The 22125-nt window shown below is 34.4% G+C and overlaps 3 protein-coding genes and 2 long non-coding RNA genes across 12 annotated transcripts; 3 read left to right on the top strand and 2 right to left on the bottom strand.

Annotated features, from left to right (window-relative positions):
* The first annotated feature begins 112 nt into the window (after window positions 1–112).
* Window positions 113–5505, top strand: LOC105195596 (zinc finger protein 717). The gene is made up of 4 exons (XM_011161079.3): window positions 113–644; window positions 1159–1590; window positions 2267–2518; window positions 2651–5505. The coding sequence occupies exons 1-4, from the start codon at window positions 504–506 to the stop codon at window positions 4112–4114; spliced, it is 2289 nt and encodes a 762-aa protein (XP_011159381.2). The 5' UTR covers window positions 113–503; the 3' UTR covers window positions 4115–5505.
* A 315-nt stretch (window positions 5506–5820) lies between these two features.
* LOC105195595 (transmembrane and coiled-coil domains protein 2) lies at window positions 5821–17732 on the bottom strand. Of its 7 annotated transcripts, XM_026134730.2 has the most exons (13): window positions 17000–17732; window positions 15651–16126; window positions 14040–14235; window positions 13619–13829; window positions 12932–13097; window positions 12583–12811; window positions 12358–12402; window positions 12053–12135; window positions 11777–11785; window positions 10769–11058; window positions 10248–10648; window positions 9769–9929; window positions 5821–9592 (listed from the first exon to the last, which is right to left on the bottom strand). In XM_026134730.2, the coding sequence occupies exons 3-12, from the start codon at window positions 14174–14176 to the stop codon at window positions 9773–9775; spliced, it is 1728 nt and encodes a 575-aa protein (XP_025990515.1). In that variant the 5' UTR covers window positions 14177–14235; window positions 15651–16126; window positions 17000–17732; the 3' UTR covers window positions 5821–9592; window positions 9769–9772. The 7 variants fall into 7 exon arrangements, with proteins under 7 accessions (XP_025990515.1, XP_011159380.1, XP_011159377.1 ...); XM_011161078.3 differs by lacking the exon at window positions 11777–11785 and having other exon boundaries at window positions 17000–17731; XM_011161075.3 differs by lacking the exon at window positions 11777–11785 and having other exon boundaries at window positions 10769–11097; window positions 17081–17730.
* Window positions 16110–18093, top strand: LOC113003781. Its single transcript, XR_003268676.2, has 2 exons — window positions 16110–16223; window positions 16292–18093. It is a non-coding gene; the product is annotated as an uncharacterized LOC113003781 (long non-coding RNA).
* A 194-nt stretch (window positions 18094–18287) lies between these two features.
* Window positions 18288–21584, bottom strand: LOC105195592 (GSK3-beta interaction protein). 2 transcript variants are annotated; one of them, XM_039447818.1, is made up of 3 exons: window positions 21097–21584; window positions 19714–19979; window positions 18288–19484 (listed from the first exon to the last, which is right to left on the bottom strand). In XM_039447818.1, exons 1-2 carry the CDS (start codon window positions 21439–21441, stop codon window positions 19968–19970), a joined length of 357 nt encoding a protein of 118 aa, XP_039303752.1. In that variant the 5' UTR covers window positions 21442–21584; the 3' UTR covers window positions 18288–19484; window positions 19714–19967. The 2 variants fall into 2 exon arrangements, with proteins under 2 accessions (XP_039303752.1, XP_011159370.1); XM_011161068.3 differs by having other exon boundaries at window positions 20992–21583.
* LOC120357466 lies at window positions 19444–19998 on the top strand. The gene is made up of 2 exons (XR_005574473.1): window positions 19444–19594; window positions 19723–19998. It is a non-coding gene; the product is annotated as an uncharacterized LOC120357466 (long non-coding RNA).
* Window positions 21585–22125: the final 541 nt, after the last annotated feature.

Here is a 22125-nt window from a genome sequence, read left to right on the forward strand (position 1 = left end):
TAATTTCTTCCAGACAATACTTCTATGGCATTTACTGACGATTTGGCTTGGCTCATTGAAACGGTCTCCATTGAATATTTCGCGCGACATGACAGAAGGATTGAAGTTTGCGCGTGCGTAACGTAGAACCGGATCATCCGGTCCGGATATACAAGCATGCAAGTTTCCCAACCTTTCCGAGAGGAATAATTTGGACTTCTGCCTGCCGTCGTACGACAAACCGAATCACTCTCCCGACGGTATGGCGCGCGTTAGCCCGGACCGCCCGGTTACACGAAGTGACGCGTTACCGTGAGGGATATGCGTACACATCCGGAACCAGCGAATCGCGATTGTCGCCACTCTCTCTGGGAGAACGACGAGAGGATCCCGCTCCACCCTTCCCCGCCCCGAACGCTCGTCTCGCGTCGGTCGCTGTCGGTGACTCGCGTTAGTACTGGTTAGTACTATTGGTAGGAGAACACGGGAAAGAAGGCACCTCGGATCCGTCGACATCAGTCGACATGGCCGTCGTCGAGGAGTTTGATTATCTGTGCCGCCTATGCGCGTCCAAGACTGGCCTCCTGATGGGCCTGCCGATATTCGAGGCCGGCGATCAGATGCGCAACATCGACAAGAAGATAGCGGCCTGCCTACCGGTCCAGGTAAGGGCGCAGCGCGACGGCCGAGCGCGCAGCATCGCGCTGACAGCGACGGCGGAGAATTATAGTATTTGCCATCCTAATTTTTTAAATGTCCACGGCCTCGGTCGAGACTGGCCGAGGGTATTTAAAATGCTCCTTCGCGTCCACTCCGTTAGCGACCACTCGCTACTTCTTTAGACCGGAACTACCTATGCTTTTTTTTATCTGAACATGATTAATGTTTTTTAATTAATTTTGTAAAATTGAATTTATAATGTAGTTAACAAAAGAGTAAATAATTGGAATCAATGAACAGTTATTCTATTCTGGAGGATTAGAATGTACATATAAAATTCTACTTATATTTTTATTGTGTTACTTTTTACTGTATTTAACATTTTTATTTCAAATAATAAAATAGAAAGCTAATGTCTTCATTATGAAAGATCAGATTGTGGCAAATAATGTTTGTTAGGACAATATTTTATATTATATAAATTATTTTATATTATATAAAATATTTTATAAATTTCAGGTGTCGCTGACAGATCAGCTGCCCAAAGTGGTCTGTGAAGAGTGCGCATACAAATTAGATCAATTGTTTGATTTTCGTGAAAAATGTCTACTCACAGAGGAGATGTTCATGGAAATGTTGAAGGAGATTAGTAAAGAGAAGGTCGTGCACATATCAGAGCATGATTTGGCGAGCGTGAATAACATGGGCACAATTCAGAGAAACCTGAACAGCATACAGCTTGATAATGAGAATGTACAAAGCCATTCAGCTGTGGTTCATGAGGCTACGGAATCTACCATGCACACGATGCAAGTGATGGATGAAATGGACCTGGCTGGTGGCGAACAAGTGGTCACTCAGGAAGAAATGGCTCAGCAGGATGCAGATATACAAGGCATTGACTGTCTGGATGGTGACACTGTGCGAATGGTCGATGAGCATATTCGAGAGGTAGTTAAACCGGTCTATGTTTACTTTGTTTTGTAAGTCAAATAAATTGCTGATGATTTGTTCATCTTTGTACATAATGTGTATGACATGAAATATTATACACATTATATACAAATTAAATCTAGTACAAGTGAGATAGTTTATTTTTCATAGTTTATTTGGATAGTTCATCTAATTAAAAATGAGTTAAGAGAACAAGCTTGAATCAAGTAAAAGCTGAGCAGATTATATTTTGTTTTACATCTTTAAGTTTTCAATTTATTAATGCTACAAAATGACTGCATTTTCTTTTTTGACTTAATTTATGGTTTGATTCTTTATTTACTGTTTTATGCTATCAATCTTTGCAACCTTGGGATCCTAGACTTTATACAGATGCTGTTTTCTGTTATTTATGTAATTTTAAATTTTTATGTAATTTTAAATTTCTAAATAATTCCTGTTGAAGTAATCTTATGATTTTATCTAATTTTGCGAATTTGTAATAAAGACTTAGTTGTAATTTGTTTCATTATTTATATAGCAATCTCTTCTTTTTTACATAAATTATACTTGTTTTTTTTTAAGTTCTTTAAGTAATATTTTATTATTACAACTAACTGGACTTTTATAAAATATTGTTTTTATTACTTTTTAAATTAGAATTATAATTTGTGATGCGGAGGCTGTTTTCTAGGTTTCAAACCATCAGATTGCAATGCACTTGGATAATGATATGACTGTAGTGGGAAACCTGGGTGGTGACTTGAGTCAATTAGAAATAAATTATGTTACTTCTATCAATCCTGAAGATCAGAGCCAGGAACAGATAGTGCATTATTGTGAAAATGTGAGAAAATATGAGACAGATGCAATAAAGCAAGAATATCATAGATTGCAAGATAGATTAACAGAAGAGCCTCGGCATATAGTTCTTATCAAAAGTGACGTAAGTATTGAATAACAATTTATAAGAAAAAAAAAAAAATTACTAAAGTTGCTAAAAATCAGAACATAAAAATAAGTTATTTAATTATGTAACATGATCTTATTTATATCTATTTCGATTTGTAATTTACAGGTAGATAATTTTGTTTCCCCCCGAGCTGACACGGAAAGTGAAATAGAAGAGTCTTGCATGAATGAAAATGGAACTGGTGAACACGTGGACTCCGTGAACTTACCATCTACAAGTCAGATAAATGGCGTACCTTGCGAAATAATGGTTAAATACACGAAGAGGACAAAGCATGCGTTATTGGAATCTACGCTCAGCAATCCTACTGTGGACGAGACCGGTTCGCATTGGTACATGTGCCCATTTTGCAACGAGGCAGCTTTGGGAACGACCAATTTAGCCGCACATTTCGAGCAACATTTTTGCTGCTGTTCCTGCGGTTTATATTTCACTAGTGTCGAGGTATTAAATCTACATAAAGAGGAATGTGATGTATATAAAACCGAAACAGTTGATAAGGAGAAGAAGAACGCACAGTTAAACACAATAGTAGAGACACAAGAGAGTAATGATAATCAGGAAGGGCAAAAGAAACAATCGACGGTGAGGCGGAAGTGGACGGCGAAGGTGTGTACGGAATGTGGCAAGCAATATAAGTCGAATTACAAGTTGCAGGAGCATATGCGCAAGCATACGGGCGAGAAGCCGTTTCAATGTACGACGTGTGAGAAGGCGTTTCGCAGCAAGATCGGCCTCGCGCAACACACGGCCACGCATACTGGTCAGTTTGACTACAATTGCTCCACATGCGGCAAGGGATTCCAATGCAAAAGCTATCTCATCGTTCACCAAAGAGTGCACTCGGACCTGAAGCCGTACTCTTGCACCAAGTGCAGTCAGAATTTCAAAACGAAGCAATCTTTATTGGACCACGAGAATCGTCACCTCGGCGTGAAGCCGTATATGTGCGAGATTTGTGGCCGCGGTTTCATCACCAAGGGTCTTTGCAAGAGTCATCAGAAGATACACTCCGGCACAGACAATCGCCAGTACCCGTGCGCAGTGTGTAATAAGATGTTCGTCAGCAAGAGCTATCTGAATACACATTTGCGCATACACACGGGAGAGAAGCCGTATCTGTGCGAAGTTTGTGGCAAAGGATTCCTCACGCGGGTTGACCTCAGGATCCACTCAACTATGCACACCGGCGAAAAAAGCTTTAAATGTGAAATGTGTGGCAAGGTGTTTGCTCGACGCGCGGCGCTACGCTGCCATCGACGGTCGCACACGGGCGAGCGTCCTTACAGATGCGACGTCTGCAACAAAACGTTCACGCAGTTCAGCCCAATGGCGATTCACAAACGTCTGCACACCGGCGAGCGGCCATACGAGTGTGACGAGTGCGGCAAAGCCTTTGTGTCCAGGTCAACCATGATGTCTCACAGAAAGAAGCATCACGTCACGACCGCTGTACAAAAGGAAGCGTCTGTGCCACATAACGAAAATGCGGAAATCAAGATCACCCTCTCATCCGAGCCTATGGTAGTCAGAGGATCATACGAGGGAGTCGAAATAACTGCAGATTGAAATCACAAATGGAAATGACGTACGAATTCTGCGAATCACGTTCAAATTATAGACGGGGTGCGCAGTTTGGGTGCTATGAAAATTTCGTTCGCATTTGTTAAATAACGAACTGCTTTCATCACCATAATGTATTCTATCAGTGTACATTTTCAAAAACTTTATATAAAGATATTTTTACAAGCAACGTAGATTTGGTGGTATATGAAGATTGAAAATTATATTGAATTATTGAACATGATTTTATATATTCTATAAGGATATCGTCTTTTAACTTTTCTTTTCGTGGCATCATATTGTAATTCCAGACCATGTAAATACAAATCTTTTATATCAATGACTACATGCTCTTTATGAAACATTAAAAATATAACACATTTGTTAACAAACAGATAAAATGATTTTAAGATTAAAAAGATGAACAAATAAACGTGTATGTTTTAAAGATTGAAAAGATTTATAGCCATAACAATTATGTGCAATTATAAAATATAATTTACATTATATATGTATATATATAAATTATATACATATACTATTTTTTTATGGCTCTATTGAAAAGTATATTTTATCTTTTTCAAAAAAATATGCGATTTTAAAAGATAATAACTTGTCATTTTCTTTCAATATTATAATAACAAAAAGATAACAGTTTGTTTTATATCAACCTTTACAGTTTATGATACACAGATGGATTTAATATAAAATTTTTTAAAACTTGCGTTTTATAGACTAATCAATTCATTGTCGAATATTATGGGGAAAGGGGGAGGGAGACTTCTGATAATTAATGATATTTCTCACGCGTACTTGATTTCAATTAGGTTTTAACAAAAGATGAAAGTATAAAAAATGTATTAATGAGTATTTGAGATTGTATTAATGTATAAAATGTACGTTTTTTTTCTTATTTCATTCACAAATATATACACACATTTGCGCATTAGAGTTTTCTTAGATTAACATCTTTTATGTATTTCTAAACTTTTACTTGTCATAAAAAAATGTTAACGTAAGAGAAGTAAGATATTTTTTTATAGATATAGTAGAGTAAATACAAGTATTTCCTACTATATCTATATTTATTATTTAATAGTAAAATACTGAATTGAAGGCTGATGCTTACGATGACAATGCTTTTGTAATCATAAACATTTTCTGAATCATCACCAAATAATGGAAGAGTAATCATTACGAATAATTGTATATTTTTATACAGCTACCAGAAAACCTTTCAGTGAATATAAATCAGCTTTCTGCACTACACAAAGTAGAAATTGTGATATATGCAATAAAATATGCAATGTAATATTATATTTGTAAAATTGTGATGAATTAATGTAATATTATTATTAACAAAGTCTTGGAAGAAAATATAAAAAGCTTTACATCGATGTGTGTTTTTAGTTAGCCATGCGCTCCTAAATGCAACTTCGTGAAAGAGTTGCATTGAATTTCTCTCAGTACTAAAATCGAAAAGAAGATATTCATTAATAGCAAGTAAGGTCGAGTGGAATTGAATATTGAATTAATTTTACTGCAAAATGCGTTTTATTTTGACAATACGAAATAATATTGCAGAAAGCTGCTTGATACGTACCTCGGTACGTCGACTCTACCAGCAGCAATAACATTGTCGTAATGACAATGCGCATGTAGAAAGTATCGGCGTATCGATGAATATATAAATTTATGAATGTTCAGTTTGCTTTTTTTCAAATATTCTTTTTATTATCTTGAATACCAGTTGAACGCAGCTGTTATATATGCACAATGAGTGTACGTGATAACAACCTTTATAATAACTGCTGCTGGTTTTGCCTATTACCGTTCTACAATTGACAACGAATATTTATTCTATAATTTGACATTAACTACCTACGCAAGGCATCGATGACATAATTTATTTAATTAATTGTTCTGTTGCCTATCGTTTATCTACACGCGGGGCCCCTAAGCTCTATGGATGACAACAAACTATTTAACAAGATTCAATTGATTATCGCAAATTATACGATACATATTTATGTGACACGCGTCGTGGTTCGTAAATATAAAATACATATAAAATTGTAAACGGCTTTTTTTAAGTAGAAAAACGGAAACTTATACGACGTTTCAATAAGGTACAAAATACATTTATCGTTGTTTAATAACTCTCTTAGAATTTCGAGTTGGAGAGCGCTATTTACTACTTCAATAGCCAGTTTTCTTTTTATATGTATATCGCTCGATATATTTTATAAGCGTGCAGGGGCCCTCAGTAAATCGGTGGTCGAATCGTGTGTGAATAAATTCTCTAATTTCCTAGTAGTGATAAATACGTATATTACAAAGCACCATGATCTAAAATTATAAATATACAGGGTGTTTTATATATTATCTAATGATATAATGGAAGGGAATTTTTATATTTAGGTATTTAAAAAAAAATTATACATAACTAAAAAATCAATACAGTTAAATGTTGTCATCTTGGTAAGATTTTTACAAATGTAACATAATGCTATATACATTAATGTACGCTTAACACCCTATATATTTTGACTACTTATGATTATGTAATACTAAATAGACTTAGATTAGTTACATGTATTTTATATAACAAAAAAATATTAACGGAGATATTCGGATAAACCAATACGTTTTCATTTGTCTCAAATGTTACACGTTATAATAAATAGTGCATGGTTTTTAAGAAAACTATATACAACATATACGTTTATATGTACGTTTTTTTGTGGTATTTTTCCCAGTTGTGATTATATTGATCCCAAAGCTGCTTCTTAAATATTAAGCTTATATATATAAACTTAGCATAATCACAGCGATTTATCCGAAATGTAATATTTACCACAGGAACATGAAAAATTATATCGAAAGTATCCAAATGTTTTTGTGAAGAGAAGTCGATTGTTAAAGTTACTGAAAGTAATACCATGCGGATAATGTGAAATATAAATTTATTGGGTGGTCGATTGACATCGAAAAAAGGTATATTTTTGGTGCGATGTGAATACACAGTTCAATTTTCATTTGCTTTGAGATCAAGAATGAATTGAATATCTCTTCGCAACATTACCTCATTACGTCTTTCCACGGTGAATTGCTACTTGGTAACCAGACACTCTTATTCTCACATTTCAAGCTTTTAAATCAGTATAAAATTTTACGGTAACATACACTTCTAGCATAAAATTTTTTATACAATGGAATACATTAAATTATCTTTTTTTTTCCAGACAAAAGCAATTTTTGAATAAAATTTCGAATAAAACTTTGCGCTGTTATATTCGATACATGTCGCTAAACTGACACGAATACCGAACTGTTAATTATAAGCTATTGTTACAATTACTTTGCTATAAGCACATAATGCGAAATAAGGATAAACATTAAAATTTCTGTGCACGAAAACAGCATGATATAATAATTTAAATAAAATAAAATCTATCCCTGTATAAATATTCGTTATTTAATTTTAATGTATATCATGCTGTGATTGCTTTGAGTAGTAACAGACACGGACCATACTGACTGTGAAAGCTAGAAAATTGTATTGCAAGACAGTGAATGTGTAAGTCATATTTGTGATCTGTTATTAAATAGTAACGATACAAAGAAGAAACACAAATCAGATGCTAAGTCTTGTCTCTGCTGCTGTTATTTTTTGTCTTATTTTTGCCGCATATTAAATACTTCCAGTGTTTTCATAAATTTATCTCTCATGACATATTAATGTTATAATTTTCAATATTGAAAACTTAAAATTACAGCGCCAATGTTAAACATAATTGTTATACAGCAACACAGTCCTTTCAGTCTTTCTCTCATTTCTACTAACTGTCATGGATCAATTCTTTATGCTCGTTATAATATACATGCAAATTTATGTTTTTGATGATTAGATTACTCACTGGACTAATGAAAATCACTCTCGTCTTCATTCTCATATATACGCATAATTTTAACGCTATATATATGTATATGTATAATGTGTGCGATGCATAAATTGTATCGTAGAATAAGAGGAAATAGACGGTTGGTCCTCCTTTGATATCGGCTGTAGCAGCATATGCATTGCATACATGTGTGTTGTGTAGTGTGTGTGTGTGTATGAAATTTTTATTTATGCCCAAATTTGGTAATCGCGATTTTTCAACGAGAAAGTAATGTTTCTCTTACAGCCCCTCAGTGAATTTTTTCGTTTCTCTTTCATCGCATACGCAATTCAATTTATATACTAGCTATTTAATGCAATGCAACAACAATTAAAAAAAGCTTGCATTTCCTAGAGAACTTACATACCTTTATCAGACATTACAAATAACAAGTAAATATACAATACGTACTACTTTATACAATGCCAGGCAGCAGCTATCTATAGTGATATAAGAGCTCTGCCTTAATTTATATTATTGTTTAACATTTGGACGATTTTGAATGTTACAAATTCTTGACTTATCGACACGTACATCCGAGAACAATTAAAAACAAATCGATTGTACATTGACAAATATATAATTGTAACTGGACCGATCATTGAAGACAATATCCTGGTGTGTGCATCACTTAACATTTTCTCAACAAATAAACTTACCTTTGTGTTACTCGCCGAATATATTGGAACTCAGGCACTTGTAGAGTAGTCAAAAAATAATGAACATATGTTTTTTTTACCAGTAATCAAAGGGGTAGAATAGCCTCAAAAATCGATAAAATTTTCGTCTTTCAATTATAATTTCCGAACGAAACTATAGCATAGTTTCATAAATGTACAAAATGTACAGAATTTCAAAAGTTATCCACTGGTATAAAAATTAATTTTTTATAGTCAAAAATGAAAAATTTAGTCGATTTTCGAGGCCGAATATGTTTGCCGATGAAAAAAAATACGTGTTTATAATTTTTTACTACTTTACAAGTATATTGAATTGCAATAAATTCAGCACAAAAGTAGGTTTAGAGAAAGTTGTATTTTTTATATTATTCTTACATTCGAGTGAAGAAATGAACGTAGATATATACTGCTAATTGAAATTCAACCTTAGTAATGTGCCACATGTAGTCAAGCAGTGTATTGTGTAGTATTTCAATAATTTTTCGTATCTTAATATAGAAATTTCTCTAATGTCACTTGTATTCAACACTAATAGATTGCTAACATAATTGTGAAAAATAAAATCGAAACGAAAACAAAGACAAATAAATTATGAAATTAAGTTTTACAAATCAATTTGAAATTCACGTATTTTCCTACGTAAAATAACTTCGTCAATTTAAATAATGGTATCAAAAATACATATATATCTTATAATAATAAATTTAAACAACCCAAGATACAAGAATAAACTTATTTACGCGTATACATACTATTATTGCTCCAACGTGCTACAACACTGATAAACGGATGCAAGGTTTCAATCAATGTGTCCAATCTAGCCCAGCTTCATCACAGGGATTAAATTTAAGTATTCCACCCTAAAATAAATACTGTTTACATAAAATATTTTTTTCTCAGTCTCTTTCTCTCTGAGACAGATTATTTAGGAACTTTGCTATTTTGTTCACTTCGTATGAAATATTGTACCACAATAAGTTGCCTTTATTTACAGTTAACGGCAATTAAGCATCAAGTGAAAATTTCATTCACTTACAATGCTACTTCATAGCAAGAGTCTGCTTGAGATGGCGCATGAGGTGGCTGCCAACGTCATGTACCTCAGGCCACTGCTTGAGCACAAATACTATGCCCAGTACAACGAATGTAGTTGTTAATATACGCACCCTGCACATGAAACAATGAGGCTTAGTACAGCTGTAACAGACATGCAAAAACAAAACAAAATAATGAATGTGCAAAATAAATTCCAATAATTGATCACAGTATGATTGATCATAGTATAAAGATGAACATGATAGAAAAAAATAACATGATTCACTGACAAAAAAACGATATCAACTTGTATGAAAATATTATTCGTAGACACCTAAAGATAAATATAGAGATAATACAGATAATAGAGAATATTCTATTAATAGTTAATTGGCGGTGTGTTACAACAAAAAGTAAAACAAAAAAGTAACACTAAAAGAATAAAAAAATAAGATAAAAAAATTATCTGAACCATCTTACCTAGTTCTGAGAAAAGGCATCATAATACCAGCACCCGTTGCAACAAGGAGCAAAACAACTTGCAATACTGTCAATACTACATTTATCAATTTTACAACCAACGCTCTCGCGTTGCTATTATCCAAACCCTCCAACGTTACATATTGCTGGTGCTGCTGTTGCTGATGTTCCATTTTACAGATTTTAGTTTGACAACTTTCTAACATTTCATGTATATCTCGTAGTCTATCTTCGCTTTGATATTGCACCTTCTCCTCCATATCTGTGATAGTCTGCTTCAAGTTTTCCACCTCATTTTGATGTAATTCTGTTAAGTCATTAATCTGCTCTTCCAAACGTTCGCATCTGAAACGTTCTTCTTGGAGGGAATGGGAAAGATATGTCACTTCCTGCTGTAACGTCTAAACAAACAAAAAAAAAAATTAATTAAATATTCGTAAAATTAGCCATACGCAAGTCTTTATAAAATATATTTCAGATTTGATTACACCAAATATATCTAGACAAGATTGAGTACAAACCTTTACACTGTCTAATTTTTCTCTCATTCGATCAAGATTCTCCCGGTGTTCCTGTAGTTCTGCAAAAATAGATTTGAGACTCAAGGCTGCATTATTACTGTGACACGTATGCGGCTGTCCTCTACTACCAGGACCGCTTTCACTAGTTACGCTAGAACACTCCGAGCCTTCTTCAGACGGGAACTTAATAGCCGCTGCGCTTTGTGTAGATCCCAAACTGCATCCACCCGGAAGCGTAGCCGATCCATGATGAGTTTTATCTTCTTCAACGCTAGCGTTATCACCATTACCTGCATGCGGTGTATCGTTTACATAAAAAGTCGAGCCATCTGTAGAGACACAGAGGTGGCAAGTTAGAATGTTATCCAATACCAAAACTTGGCCTTTTGAAATAATATTTGTAGAGTTATCATGTTATTCAAGTTCCTCAAACAATTGTTAATTTCTTCATTCATTTCGTTCATTTTAGAGGTCTTGTTCCTTTTTTCTTCTCGAAAAAGTCATTTTGCAACATAAGATGCTTTTTTAAAATCAAAATAATGGTAAAACAACTGGTATTATTTTATATATTTTAGCATTTACTACAAGAAAGTATTGGATAACTGACAAGAAATAAAGAAAAAAAGATGTGTGATTACAGAAGCTACTGTAAATCATGTGATACTCTGCTACGTAGTAATATAATGTTAAATAAAAAACAACTAAATTATAAATTAACATATGCAATATATGGCAAAATTATAATAAGTAATTTTCTGCAACAAAAAAAAATAGAAATTTAATAAGCAAAGTTGAAAGTAAAGAATGTATAGTATAAGCAAACTAATCTTTAATATCATATTTTACAGACACACAGAACGATATTACCATTTAATCGTTTTGTTTTTTTTTTATTTTTATAAAGAAGAGATAAGAAGCTTGAAGCAATTGAAAAAATATAAATACTGTGCATAAAGCATATAATAAAGTGTAATGAAACTCTCGCTCTTTCGACAACACATTACTTACTACTCTCAACTGCCATGACAGCAAAAATGTTAAAAGATATTTATTTTCTTATCTAAATATATTTTATATTTAAACAAATGAAAATAACAAGAATATATTATGTAAATCATACTTATTAAAGCTCTGTTTTTTATATTTAAATGACATGTGTTACATTTATTAATCCAACCAATCTAAACCAATTTATATATAATTTTTCACCAGGTATTGTAATATGTTATACTTCGTAGCTTGAATCATGTAAAACTCACTAGAAATTTATTAACTGTTACTTACGTGATAAAGTATTTATATTATCAGCACTTCCAAATTTGTTTTTAATAAGATGAGCAAACTCTCTTGGTTTAGACATTACAGTTCTGCAATAAAATATTATTAGAAATATAAATAAACATGTGTAATGTTTTGCTTAACTATTAAATATAATATTAAGATAATTAAAAAATACGTTTTATGTTAATCTCAAATTGAAACAGTATTAATGGCAGAGCGGTTTTCAAAAGAAGTGATGAATCAACCACATAAGAATAGAGTTTTCAGCATATTTGGACATAGGTATCTATTTTCGTAACAACACTCACCCTGAAAATCCAGTGATTCCATCCCTGATGTTTCCTCCCACATTTCTGGAACGCAAGCCCAAATTAGCCAAAGATATTGCTTTTGAAACTTACTAAATAATATGTCAATTTATACAAGTATTTAGTGATAAATTTAAATATTTTTCTTTTTATACGATTAAAATAAAAATAATTTACGTAATGATTCATTTAATCAATCAATCGTCAATGGAATATTAAACTCACTTAAGTCCTTGTCCCATATCGCGTAACATTTCTCTCGGTTGTCTATGACTCGTCGGTGCACCATTCATTTCATAATTTCTTAATTTTTTCATATAGCTGTCTAACTTTTTCTGTAGCTGTGAAATACTGTGCGCCGATTTTTGATTTTTCTTTTCGAATACAGTTTTAATCCGAGTTAACTGCTGCTTGTCCGCATTAGCAGCCAATTTCAAATATTCATTGACGTTTTCTAAAAAGCAAATAACATATATATAATAACACATAATATTGTACATAAATGAATAATATATTAATAAAAGAGATTTTTGTCTTGGATTCAGCTTAATAAAATTTAGAAATATTTACATACCATCCCGCGTGGTTTGTTCTATTCTTATCTGCTCTCGCGTTTTAGCAATTTTGCTTTGAATGTGTTCAATAGCTTGACGAACTCGTGTTGCACTAGAGTCGACATCGTCGCTTATCAACTCAGAAGAACCATTCGATAGGAACGATTGGGTTGTGTGGTATTGTTCCTATAATTAAAAAAATATAATACAATATCTTTTATTCCAAAAAAAAAAAAAAAAAAATACAATATCTTTTATTCCAAATTGCATAAAAGATAACAAATTATATAATGTTAAGTATATAAAAATATTCTTTTTAATGCAATTTAAATTTATCAGAAATAATTTGTTTTATAATCTTTTTTCTGCAGCAAAATGTAAGATCTTTAATTTGTGTTAGATAAAGAATTTAAAAATTAATGAAAACAATATAATCTTGAAATATGCGTAATTATTTTATTCTTTAAGCCATGATTTGACTGCATATTAATGAGTGATGACCTTGCTATCTACTATGTTCGTTAATGCATATAAAAGCAATATTACATAATTCTCTTTATGTAAGAACACAAAGATATGTTGCGAATTGCATATATGCATTAGATCGACAAAGTAACAATTTTCTTGCTCGCCTTTGATGCAAAACACTTATTATCTTATACCACACATTAAAATCATGGTATTTAAGATGAGTCAGAGATACGTACTCCTTCGTCATCAGTCGGTGGATGAACATTTGGCACAAACTCGTCTGGTTCGGCAGTGTTTGAGGTATTACTTGGTTCATCCATGGTATCCCCCGTGCGAATTAAATTTCCTGGTGATCTTTGTCTATTGCTGCCTTTCATGTTGAGGCTACTTCCGGTACCACCACCACCACCACTACTTCCACTGCCTGTGCTACCCTCTCCTTGAGAACTGAAATGGATATTTAACAAACATTATTAATGATAGTTTTGTTAATTCATGGATTTTAGATTTGATATTATTATAGACATAATGATAAAAATAAATTTTATGTATATACAAAAGTATACAGATTTTATATGATTGTTGAGGAAATTGAACGTTAAACATGCAATAAACAGTAAATTGAATATACATCATATATATTGTATTGAATCTTACATTGGGGCATTACGCAATCTTGGAGTATGATCCAAGTTTGCTGTTGGTTGTTGCGGATGAGACGTCAAAGGTGTCCTACTAGGAGATCCACTGCGAGAACTGTTTTTACTAGAGGTGTTCACCATCAAGCTTGCCATGCCTTTGTTCTAAAAAGGCTGTCATCTATCTACTACGTTTCAGCAAGTTCACGTTGAACCTATACACGATAAAGTATTTAGGTGTAAAAATATTGTAAAGTACAAAAAAGATAGTATGATTTCGTAAAATAATAGTACCTTGTTATTAATCTACTTATACTGGAATCAATAAATTAATTTTCTTAAGTCTAAAGTAAAAATCTTGTGCTATAAAAATCAAAAGATAAGATTCTAACAATTAATATTGTGAATCAAAAAACTGAAATCGGACACCGGAAAGATTCCTCATTCGCGCCTCGCAATATTAGATAAAGCTTAGTATCAATGGAGTATACGATAAGCTTTATCTTATTATGATTTATTATGATTCATAGGTTTTTCATCAGACTAAACATTAATAGAAAAATAAGTAAGCTCTGAATTGCACAAATTAATATATTTTAATATTCGTTTAAAATTTTATTTCTGTTATCGACATTTATGCTCTATAAATATGCATGAATATTATCGTGCATAATGTTATTGTCCCTGTCATTGCAATAATAAAATAAGAACATAAAGCATGACAAATTACGGAACAAACACTCCACATCATGACGGACCCCAATGGGTCTATCTTGGGCAGTAATTTTCTCTCTAAGAGAGGTTACATTATCTAATTTATACTTTAAATATACATTGAGCATGGAGACTGTGTCTAAATTTAGAATGTAGGATACTTCACATAAGGAGAAATACATTCACGTTTCAGTTCGAGAAAAATTGTTTTGATTATATTAGCACAAAAATAAATTTATTCAAAAATATGAGAGCTTCTTCATTCATATTAAATTTAAAAAAATCTGTGTCTAAAAACCTTTTTTTAAACTAAATTATGTATCATACATAATATATATCTAATAATATGTATAAAAGAAAAATAAAATGTACTTAAATACTGATGCATATAATTATGTTAATTTTTATATCATAATTATGTTAAATATAAGCTGTTTTATTATATAAACATTCTTGCAACAGTAAAAAAAAGTAAGGTGTACAAGTTTTTCCTCAGTTCTACGTATCCACTGTCTTTAACTCAGTTCTCTTAACTGATGAATCATTGCTATTATCATAACTACCAATGTCGATTTGGAGCTAAGAATGCGTGCTACTTTGCTGGTAAGTTCGGAGTCCAAACGACAGGTTCTTCTAAAGTTCGACATTCGCCTTGCTCATGCTGCATTAACATTGAATTACCGAAAATACATTTACCAAAAATAGGGATACATCCCGAACGAACGTGATAGAGAGACAAAATTAAAGCTGAACGTCTATTACGTGCGACAGGCATTGCAATTTGGGAACGGGAATCGGGAGCAAGCGATCGCTCGCCAATTCCGCTAATTCGTGAATGATGATGATGATGATGAAGAGGAGGAGGAGGAGGAGCCCGCTTCGGCTCGACGCAAAACGTAAACGAAATCGAACTTGCCGATCACGTGGCTGGCGAAAGTCTCGGCGGTGATCCTTAGACGGCATCTGGGTGGCTGGGTGCAATTTCACAAAACGCCACACACATACACACACGCACGTCGACGTACTGCGGTGGCAGTGGGACGCGGAGCAAAGGCGAGTAGTGTGGCACACCGCTGATCGCACCGTTTCACAGTTTTCGTCCAGAGACGACACGGCACCGTCACGGCATCCACACCGGAAAAAATTGAGAGCCAGCAGCCTCTGGACTTCGCTCCTCGACGCAACTCGTCGCAAGGGCCGGGCGTGCGAATTCTCGATCGTGCGCGCGATCGACCTGTTATGCGAGCGACGACGGAGTAGCGTGCGACAACGGGCGGTATCGATGAAAAACACACAGGACCGTATTAATAGCGCGCGCTCGCAGGCGCGCCTCGGTAGCGACGTCGTCGATCCCGCTGTAGGGTTCCTCCCCTATGTTCGCGAGCGTCGCTCCTGCAAAAGGAAAGTTGACTCGCGTTAAAATAAATCTTTCGTTTCTATTTGTCAGTTCGGAGAGAGAAAAAAAGGAGGAGGGAGTTAAGACCTCTCGGTGGGTACGTGCTGATGTATACAATTACGGTGAAGAACGGCTCCCACGTTATTATTCCCTCTTTACAGAAAGCACAGCACCGGTCGCGAAATTACTCGCGGTCGACGCCGCGGAAGGTGGAAAGACTGATCCGACGAGCCTGAATCGGAATGAGGAGAGAGAAACGGCGTAGCGGACGGTAGTCAGTCACGTCGATAGTGGCACGCGCTAATTAGTCCCGATTAACTGTTCCTCGCGTATCAACGGCGTCGCGGCGCAGGGCTGCTGCTATTCGTGTCATGCGATTCTTTCTGGCCGCGTTGCTGACGGCGGAATTAAATCTTGGCAGGGCGCGGAAAAACTGCAACCGGCTTGGAAATACGTGTGAGGAGTGCCACGTCCAATCTCTCCTCGTCGTCGTCGTCGTCGTTATCGGACGCAGACGATTCCCCGAAGAGGGCGGGAGAGATAAACACGCGCGTTCCTCGGCCGTCGAACCTCTCTGAATCCTCCGAGGATGGATGAGGAACGTGACGACGTGAACGGAGGCACACGCAGAGTTCGGCGCGAAGTGCGCCGCATACGCGTGCGAGAGATCGTTATCGCGACGGACGCGGACGCGGCAACGTTTGAAAAAAAAAAAACGAGTTGGGTGCATCAGCAACAAAGGATAAATGATGAATCATGCGACGGAATGCACCTTTATTCTCGTTCACGGACGAAGCTGCGTCGTCGTACGTCGCTCTGCCAAGGGCGTGCAGTAAAAATGACACGCGCGTCGAAGCGTCAAATCGTACCTTGCGACTAGTCGGTGTCCCGCATGCTGAGCACACTTTCTCGACACCACACTGGCGAAATCGTCGCGTCGCTGCTCTCACCTCTCTCGTTCGTCCGTTCGTCCGCGCGCTATCCTACGCGACGCACGAATGCGTGATCCGCAGCGCGTGGCGCATCGGTTCGCCACCGTCCCTGCGTCTGTCCCTCCGCCCGGTCATCCGTTCCTTCTCCGTCGTCGGGGACTGGACAACTCGCGTGTCGTGTCCTCAGTGTCTTCACTCCTCGATCTCGCGTGCGTTCGCACCAGTTCGCACGCGAAGGGACGGAGCGCGGTGCGTGCGTGCGTGCGTGCAGCTGCACCGCGGCTCTACCTCTGCGCGCTTGCTGCGTGCATTGCGTGACGGCGCGGGCGTGTCATCGCGAGCCGGCCGATCTCCCGCGCACGTATAACACTATAACCATTGCGAAGAATAAGTGCCTCGCAAGAGTATTTCTCCCCTCCCGCACAGAGTAGACGTCGTAGACTCGCGGAAGGTGGCCCCGCGTGGCACGATCGACGTAGAGTTCCTATGACGGCCGCAGGAACGGCATCGGGCGCACCGGAGCCTCGTAGTTGAATTTTTTCATACTGTAGTATTTATATTTTATAGCTCTTCTTCAATTTAATCTTTCTTAGAATTAGATAACGATAAAGAATAAATTAAGTTATGATTGAGATAGAGTTTGCCCCATTTATAAAAAAAAAAAAATCGATAGAAGATGATAAAGACAGATTTAAACTTTATTGACGTTTTATCTAATTTTATAATAAAAAAATTATCGTTTTAATCGGACTTACGATTAAAACATAATTTTATTTGAGCTACGACAGACAAGCATCTATATTATATGTTTCTTAAGAATATAATTATATATGTTAATAACATAAAAAACGATAATAAATATTTACGAATTAAAAACATGATAGAATAATTATATATATGACTTTTTATTTTATTCTGTCGGATTTTTAAGTAGGATATTGTATCCTGCGGCTATCCTGCCTTCTTTTTTTCAAGTGAACTTATGTATCGATTTTTTAATATTAAAGAAAAAATTATTTATTACTGCAAAAGACAGAATTTTTATTTTCCTCATATTTTCCTCTTTCTTTCCCTCCGACATCTAATTATATGTAAGATACTTGAGCTAACAATAAGTAATTAACGTTCACTTAATTTATTTTATTTAAAAAAATTCTATTTAACAGAGTTTTTGAAAACAGAATTTTAAAAACTGTTATAAAATATAAAATAATTTTTAGAAAAATACAGTTTGAAAAATTTCATTTAATAGAACTTTAAGAAAAGTTAAGTTCAGGTCCCTTATACACTTGGGTCTTTTTTTACAGGGTATTTTTTTATACGATATTCACAGTTACATAATTTTTTTTACATAAAAAAAACACGTAATCTCTTTTATACATTTTACCCATGGTTTTATTCACAACAAACTCGTTGTATGATAGCAATGATGAATAAATATCGATTTAAAAAAAAACTATCTTTTTCTCAACATTAGTTTTTACGTTTATTAAATAAAATGTTTTTAGTGAATGTATTTCTATATTTTAAATTGTTTTTTATATAGTTGTTGCATTACTTTAACACAATACAAGTTTTATACTTCATTGTAAATTAATTTTTATGACTTTTTTTATACATCCGCTGTGTAAAAAAAGACCAAAGTGCATTTCATTTTAAATACATTTTAGTATAATGTAGATAAGTTTACCAAGAATGACTATTCGGATAGTTAATTTTGCGATGGATCAATTAACTCTTAAAATTAATATCAGCGACAGATAAATAATAATGATCTGAATGACAAATAATTACAAGATAACGATAAGTCAGTTTGACAGAGAATTTGAAAAACCCAGATCGTTCAGTTTCACAAGAAGCAATTGAGATTCACCTATTCGCACAAATCAAATTATTCAGATATTCGCGCAGTATTTTCAAAAGTCCGCGATACTCTCAAAAGTCACTTCAAGTAACTCTGCTCTGATCCCTGAATTCTAAAAAGTAAACAAATTTGGAGACATTAAAATTGAAATTTGAATTACACAATTATTTTGTAAATGCTAATGACTACACGAGAACCTGTTTGTGGAATTCGGACGCAATAGTACAGTCGTATGGATTCAAAAGTTTGGCATTTATTTTTCTACTGCTTTGCGGCTGGTACCTTTCGACACGTCGGCCAATTCGTATTGCGTCATAATCGTTCTAGCTTAATTCCCGATAAGATTACTCTTGGTTTCCCCATAGCCCGACCACAGCATTAACAAGTCCATCGCGTCGCAGTTGTGCGCCGGAACGATACAAAACACGATAAGACGTATGCGTCATTGCGCATCTGTGAAGTCACTGATTAGACCGAATGCGCTAGAAAATCACCTCACGGAAGACGATAAGGAAGTGTCCTTTCGCTTTCTGGGAACGATGAATCAACCTCGCGCTGCTGCGAAATTTTAAAGATACATTTTTAAATTCAATTCCAAAGTAGTATCTGCAATTTTCTAAATTCTCATGAATGCGAAAAACGGAAATAAAAGCGCAAAAGAATATACAGTAAGTGTATCCACTAGGAATAATATTTAGATAAGATAAATTAAAAATAACATGCAAGCGAAGCAAAAGTTGTGTGTAAAATAGTCCATGATATTTTGTAATGACTAAAAACTTAATACCTATTATAGGAAAAGATGAAATATTGGGTGATCGATGAATGAGATGAAACTGCAAAATTCCAGGAATTATTTCAGAAGTCTTGGTATTGTCTTTCTCTCCTTTCCCATCCTTCTCTCTCTTTTTCCAGGGTAAGGCCGTGCAAATCAAGATCTCCAGTTTAAAATCATTATTTTATATTTTCAAAAAGTCCAGTCTGATTTCCATCCTTCACATTACTTAATTCACATTATGAATTCCATTACAGAGTGAGAGTTCAATTTACAATCTAAAAATAGAAAGAATAAGACAATATTGTTGCTACAACTTTTTTAAAAAAACAAAATGTAAAAACTTAGAATTCCAAACGCAAAGAAAATAAAAACAGAATAATTAATCTTATCTGCAATTATATTTTTACTCCCTTCCCAGACAGTACAAAATATATTTATCATAAATATTCTAAAAATTTATTTTTAAAGAATATGGTGAAAGATTTTATTAAAGAGTTTTTATAAAGATTTTGGAATAATACAAAAACATTATTACAATATATAAAATACATTGCAGAAATATATAAACAAAATATATATTATTTATCTATTATATATTTTATAAAATTTATATAAAATAAATATATAAATGTTTATTATATAATTTTTAGACGTGAAAATATGTACCAAATATTTATGTATATAAATATATTTAAAAAAAAAATTTTATTCTTTCTTATAAATATTTTAAAAATATTTTGTACAGTCCAGATCTGTCTACAATTAGAGTTCTTTTTAACTGTTAACACAAGTTTTTTTAGGTGTTTAAAAAATCTGCAAAAATTTAGAATTACTTTTAAATATTTCTATTATGTTATTAAATTTTTTTAATACTAAAACCTTTATTTAATAAAAAATAAAACGGAGAAATTTGAAAGTGCAATGAAGTTTGCTCGTGTCAAAAAAGATTCAGACGAAGGAATTAAATTGACGATTCGTTTTTCGTGAAAGACAGCTTGTTTGGCAATGTTTTCCCTGTTTAATCAAGCATCATATTTTTTTCTTAGTTTCGTGAGATTTTGCACTTTACAGAAAACATATAAACGATCTTGATTATAAACGAGACTAAATTTGAAGTGCGTTCCTGAACGCATCGACGCAACACCTAAAGATGTTTCTGGAGGTCCAGTCTCATTTTTGCGTTAATTATTAAAACAGTTTATAAACTGCAAATTAAAATGCTGATTCCTAATTGCATGACAATGTTTATGATGACGGAAACTTATAAGCGCTTTATTTAACTCTAACCTAACTTTTAACCGACGCACTTAACCTAACTCTCAACCAAAGTCACGCCGACAGAAACTGCTTTTTTTCCATCGTCTCGCGCGAGATTTATCGCTTATCACTCAACTCCTTCAGCTTGTCCAGCAGCGCATTTCCAAAGGAATTTCTGTACTGCGGGCTGACGAAGTCCAGCAGACTGTAGGGCGTCTCGAAACGCTCGATGTTGTCCGCGTTCGACGTGTCGTCGTACCGATTGCCGACGATAGCAAAGCCGGCGGCTGATAGTTCTACGCAGAACTGTAGACCTTCCAGCGTGGTCAGGTTCAGGTAGATGACCTGGTTTGTGTTGATCAGTCGCTCGGACACCTTCAGATCCTGCACGTGTTTCCTGACATCGTCGATCACCGCCTGAGCCTCCAACCGCCACTGCTTCGCGTCCAGCACCCGGTCCGCTTCGTCGTCGTTTCGCATCGCTTGAATGCGATTCCTTCTGGTCGCAACTCTGAATTCGGTCCGATCTGCTTCGAGCTCCAAGCTCCGATCGCGAGGAGAGTCTAAAGCCTGATACTACAAACGCGCGTCGCTCTTGACATATAAAATCTATATTCCTCAAGGTTGGGTAAGTTGGTTTTTTTTTCTTAATTTAATAACTAGAAAATTAACTTGATTAAAAGTTAAGTTGAAGTTAAATTACAGGGGGATTAATTTTAAAAAGTATTGTTTAATTAAATTAAAATAATCATGATAATATTAATGTTTTTAAAGACAAAAATTTTTAACTTATTAGAAAGAGTTAGTGATGCCAGATTTCTTATTTCAATTTACACCAAAACATTTTTAATAATGGTACAAATAACACATCTCAACATATTTCTTGTTTACAAAGATATTTGATTCCCTCATAATTTAACTTGTTACTTAGTCTACTGCTGATTGATAAGGACAAGTCATATTGCTCATCCGATTTTTTCTCATCAATTTAAATTTAATATCCAACAACTCTTTTTGAAAATTTCGATCATTTATTAAAGATCTCTCAGGTTAAGTTAATCTAAAAGAAATTTACAAAATATCGTACAATGACTAACATGATGCATCCTATGTAGGTCAAACTGATAAGCAGTTAAACACAAGAATTTCCAAATATCGGAAACA

The sequence above is a fragment of the Solenopsis invicta genome, chromosome 4 (genome assembly GCF_016802725.1).
Source record: "Solenopsis invicta isolate M01_SB chromosome 4, UNIL_Sinv_3.0, whole genome shotgun sequence".
In the NCBI taxonomy this organism is placed as follows: Eukaryota; Metazoa; Arthropoda; class Insecta; order Hymenoptera; family Formicidae; genus Solenopsis; species Solenopsis invicta.

Excerpts from the sequence above, each read along its gene's own strand:
- LOC105195596 (XM_011161079.3), top strand. The coding sequence starts at position 504 with ATGGCCGTCGTCGAGGAGTTTGATTATCTGTGCCGCCTATGCGCGTCC. Across the intron at positions 645-1,158 it reads CGGCCTGCCTACCGGTCCAG|GTGTCGCTGACAGATCAGCT; the intron begins GTAAGGGCGCAG and ends TATAAATTTCAG. Across the intron at positions 2,519-2,650 it reads TAGTTCTTATCAAAAGTGAC|GTAGATAATTTTGTTTCCCC; the intron begins GTAAGTATTGAA and ends TGTAATTTACAG.
- LOC105195595 (XM_011161075.3), bottom strand. The coding sequence starts at position 14,176 with ATGGCAAGCTTGATGGTGAACACCTCTAGTAAAAACAGTTCTCGCAGT. Across the intron at positions 12,403-12,582 it reads GATATGGGACAAGGACTTAA|AAATGTGGGAGGAAACATCA; the intron begins GTGAGTTTAATA and ends CTTGCGTTCCAG. Across the intron at positions 11,098-12,052 it reads TAATATAAATACTTTATCAC|ATGGCTCGACTTTTTATGTA; the intron begins GTAAGTAACAGT and ends GTGTCTCTACAG.
- LOC105195592 (XM_011161068.3), bottom strand. The coding sequence starts at position 21,441 with ATGCGAAACGACGACGAAGCGGACCGGGTGCTGGACGCGAAGCAGTGG.